At 50.5% G+C, this 4,309-nt stretch overlaps 1 protein-coding gene across 1 annotated transcript in view; it reads left to right on the top strand.

Moving 5' to 3' along the window:
* Positions 1-6: 6 nt before the first annotated feature.
* The window catches only part of Atat1 (alpha tubulin acetyltransferase 1), a 12,079-nt gene continuing 7,776 nt past the window's right edge, over positions 7-4,309 (top strand). The window contains exons 1-6 of the mRNA XM_004624340.2: positions 7-157; positions 570-630; positions 744-835; positions 959-1,019; positions 1,141-1,254; positions 1,446-1,547. Coding sequence (XP_004624397.1) covers positions 51-157; positions 570-630; positions 744-835; positions 959-1,019; positions 1,141-1,254; positions 1,446-1,547 — 537 coding nt within the window. The 5' untranslated portion in view covers positions 7-50. The remainder of the gene's footprint in view (positions 158-569; positions 631-743; positions 836-958; positions 1,020-1,140; positions 1,255-1,445; positions 1,548-4,309) is intronic.

Here is a 4,309-nt window from a genome sequence, read left to right as displayed (position 1 = left end):
GCGGGCGGAAGTGACGTCGTGCGGGCGGGCCTGGCCGCGCACAATGGGCCATGGAGTTCCCTTTCGATGTGGATGCGCTGCTCCCGGAGCGGATCACGGTGCTGGACCAGCACCTGCGGCCCCCGGCCCGCCGACCCGGAACCACAACGCCGGCCCGGTGACATCTCGATCCCGCCCCGTGGCCGTTTTTCCCCGTTCCTTCCCAAGCCCGGGCCAGGCACCACGCCCCCTTCTCTGCCTGGCGGCCACTCCTTCCAATATCCTTTCTAGCCTTGTAATCCTAAATCTGGTGGCACTGATCAGTGCTTGGATATGTGACTTTTTACCCCTTGGCTCTATTCGGTCCCAACCACAGCCCGCGGGTTGACTTGCCTTCCCTGTTCCCCGTAGTAACCGCAAAGTAGGAAAGTGTCCCACCTGGAGAGATGTGACAAAAGTCCGGGTTCCAGAAGGGTGGTGTGGGACATCGGGTTGGAATCCCCCAGGCAAAGGCAGGGAAGCTGGAAGTTTGAACCTGGCTGGAGTTGTGGCCCGGGTTCCTGGTGAGTGTCTGTCTCCTCTTTCCACAGTGTTGATCTGCAGCAGCAAATTATGACCATTGTCGATGAACTGGGCAAGGCTTCTGCTAAGGTAGTGGCTGGCTGGAGTCAAAAGGGGACCTCCGGAGTTTCGGGTAAAGGGAAGCCCGGGTCCTTTGGAAGGGATTTGTGGAAAGCCCGTCTTTGTATCCTCTTTCTCCACAGGCCCAGCACCTTCCTGCTCCAATCACCAGTGCGTCAAGGATGCAGAGTAACCGCCATGTTATCTATGTGCTCAAAGACACTTCTGCCCGGCCGTGAGTGTCACGTGCACCCTTGTCCCCTTAACCTCCTGCTCCCTCAGCCCTTCCCCTTCTTTGACCCTTCTTCTCCAGACATCTGCCACTGGCTTGTTCATTGTTGTTGTCTTCATCCTACAGGGCTGGGAAAGGAGCTATTGTTGGTTTCCTGAAAGTTGGATACAAGAAGCTCTTTGTACTGGTGAGTGTTGTTGCAAGCTGGGGACCTGAGTGCCTTAGTTCCAGAGAAAAAAAGTGCTGGAGGTTGAGAGGTGACAAAGATTCCTGGAACTCTAAGGTATTTGTTGTTCTTCACCCCTTAGGATGACCGAGAGGCTCACAATGAGGTGGAGCCACTTTGCATCCTAGACTTTTACATACATGAGTCACTGCAGCGTCACGGCCACGGGCGAGAACTCTTCCAGTATATGCTGCAGGTACCCCCACTCCACTGATTCATCCAAAATAAAAATAAAGGTCCCTTGCCCTAAGCCCCTCCAGAGGCCCTGCCACCCTGGCGCTGGAAGTGTTTCCATGGCCGCCGCCTGTCTCCTTCCCAGGCTCCTGACTTCCTTTTGGCATGCTTTCCCCAAAACTCTTCCTACCCAGAGTCTCCTATTCCCTGCAGAAGGAACGGGTTGAGCCCCATCAGCTAGCCATCGACAGACCCTCTCAGAAGCTGCTGAAGTTCCTGAACAAGCACTACAGTCTGGAGACCACAGTCCCGCAGGTGAGAGCCTCGGGGAGAGCCCCACTGGGACCTTCACTAGGGAAGCAAATGGCACCCTTCCAGAGCTCCTTATTCCTTGTGGTCTAGGCTTTGTTTTACGTAGCTGAGCCCTTTCTCTTGCCATTGCTCATGAGCAGCCATTTCACCTCCTCCAGCCCTTTCCCCCCTCAGCATGTCTCCTTGGTTTTGCACACCCCATGACCCAGTCAGCCAACATTTACTGAAGTTTAATGATAGTAGATATTTGTTCCCTGTCTTCAAGGGGTTTTGGTGTAACATTGGGGGGGGTGATCTTGTTTATAAGTACAGTAATGTGGGGGCCGGGGAGATAGCTCAGTGGAATAAGTGCTTCCCTGGCAAGTGCAAGGGCCTGAGTTCAATCCCCGGTTCCACCAAAAAAAAAAAAAAAAAAGTACAGTAATGTGTTATCAATGCTACACATTCATTCAACAGATATTTATTGAGCACATGATGTTGTGAACACTTGGAATGCTTTATTCAATGAAGCAGCCAGAAATTGCCCCTTGTGGACTTCATATTGTGGCTGGGGGAGGAAGGACATAAACAACCATGTGCTATGGTTCGTGATAAGCACTCTGGATAAAGAAAGCAAGTGAGAAGGCCTAGAGGTGCCGAGGTGGGACTTGAGAGCTCAAGTGGGCCAATTGTAGCAGCCCTCACTGAAAATGTATTGTTGAGCAGCAATTTACGGAAAGTGAACATCTGGGCTGGAGGTGTAGCTCCGTGGTGGAGTGCTTGGCTAGCGTGGATGAGGCCTGGGTTGAATCTTCAGCACCAGAAGAGAACGTCAGCATCCCAGATGGGCAGCGGCCACTGCAGTGGCCTCACGGTGGGGCTGCCCAGCTGGAGAGCAGTGTGAGGGAGAGTGGGGGCTGAGCTGAGAGCTGAGAGGGACTGGAGCAGCACATCCCGGCCTGCTCGCAGACTGGAGTTGACGCTGAGTGAAAAGCAAGAGCACTTTGGCTGTGACCTTGTTGTTTGTAACAGACTGTCTTGGCTCCCGAGTGAAGACCGTGCAGGGGAGAAGCAGGCAGGCAGTTGGGCAAGGGATGGGGCAGAGAGACTGAGCGTGCCTAGGCTACTGACGAAGTAACGGGAGAGCAGAGACTGAGACATGGTCTAAAGATCGAGCCTTGGGGACTCTAAGGAAGACCGGCAGGAGTGACCAGAGGCAGGATCAGGAAAGGCAGCAGGGAGACACTAGTGCTGTAGATGAAAACTTCAAAGACAAGGATGATGGCTTCTGGGTTGGATAAAAAGAGGTTGGTGGGCTGCCTGCTGGGCCCATTTTTTTTTTTTTTTTTTTTTGCGGAACTGGGGCTTGAACTCAGATCCTTGCGTTTGCCAGTCAAGCGCTTATCCCACTGAGCCATCTCCCCGGCCCCTGGGCCCATTGTTGAATGAGCTGTTTTAATGCAGGGGTAGATGGGCGCCTGGACAGGCGGTTTAGGAGATTGAGAGGCTAGGATCTAGAAACAGTGAGAATAGTTTATTTTTCTTTGAGACAGAGTCTCGCTTTGTAGCCCAAGTTGGCCTCCAACTCATGGCAGCAGTCCTGCCACAGCCTTCTGAGTACTGGGACTTCAGGCCTGCACTGGCTACTTTTTAAAGCACTTTATTAAGGGTAGGAGGTGTAACACAGTGGGAGAGTGCTTGTCTACGTACAAAACTCTGGTAGAGTGTTCAGCAGTGCAAATAAATGCCACTTCAAGGGGCATTTGGATTTCCTTATCTTGGACATTTCCTATAACTGTCATATTGTACAGGGCCTTTTGTTGTCTGGTTTCCTGCACTTAGCTTAGTGTAGTGAGGGTTCAGACATGCTGTAGCATTTCATAGCACTTCATTCCTTTTTATAGGTGAATACTACTACAATACATGCACGTACCACGTTTTATCAGTTTATCAGTGGGTGGATATGATTGTTTCCACTTGTTGCTGTTATAATTCTGCTGTCAACATGTGTAAAAAAAAATTCACATGTAAAATTTTGTTTGCAGGGGCAGGGAGATGGCTCAGTGGAACAAGCGCTTCCCTGGCAAGCACAAGAGCCTGAATTCAATCCCTGGTTCCGCAAAAAAAAAAAAAAAAAAAAAGATTTTGTTTGGACAGTTTGTTTAGTCTTCTTGATATATCTAAGAGTGGGATTGCTGGGTGCTGTAGTGACTAGTTAGCTTTTGACAGAACTGATGAGCTGTTTGTCTACGTCCAGCAGTGTCCAAGAGTTCTAGTTTTTCCACCTTCCTGCCAACTCTAGCTAACCTTCCCCCTTTCCAAATAGTAGCCATCTTTCTGTGTGTGAGGTACCTTTTGTAGTTTTGATTTACATTCCCTAATGACTATTGATACAAACATATTTAGCAAATTTTATCTGCTTATTGGCTATTTACTTTTTTGTGTAGACTTTTTTTTTTAATGTATTTGGTACAGGGTCTCACTACGCAGCTCAGACTCATAATGAACCTCCTGTTTTCAGCCTCCCCAGTGCTAGGATTTGGTGGCTGGCTCAGCACACCTAGGGGTGAGCCCAGTGGGTTGGTGTGGCATGCGGTGCCGAGGATTGAACCCCAGTCCCAGCACTTGCCTGAGCAGGCACTTAGTCTGTTGAAGTATCTCACAGGCCCTGACTGTTTATTATTATTTTTTTAATTTTTTATTTATTTGTGTGTGTGTGTGTGTGTGTGTGTGTCCAGCTCAGTCCACCAGGGGGCGGGGCTGGCTGGCATGTGGTGCTGGGGATT

This window comes from Octodon degus, unplaced genomic scaffold (genome assembly GCF_000260255.1).
Source record: "Octodon degus isolate 3935 unplaced genomic scaffold, OctDeg1.0 scaffold00005, whole genome shotgun sequence".
Taxonomy (NCBI): Eukaryota; Metazoa; Chordata; class Mammalia; order Rodentia; family Octodontidae; genus Octodon; species Octodon degus.
Note: the sequence above shows the minus strand (reverse complement) of the source record. Positions and strands in the feature narration are given on the sequence as shown.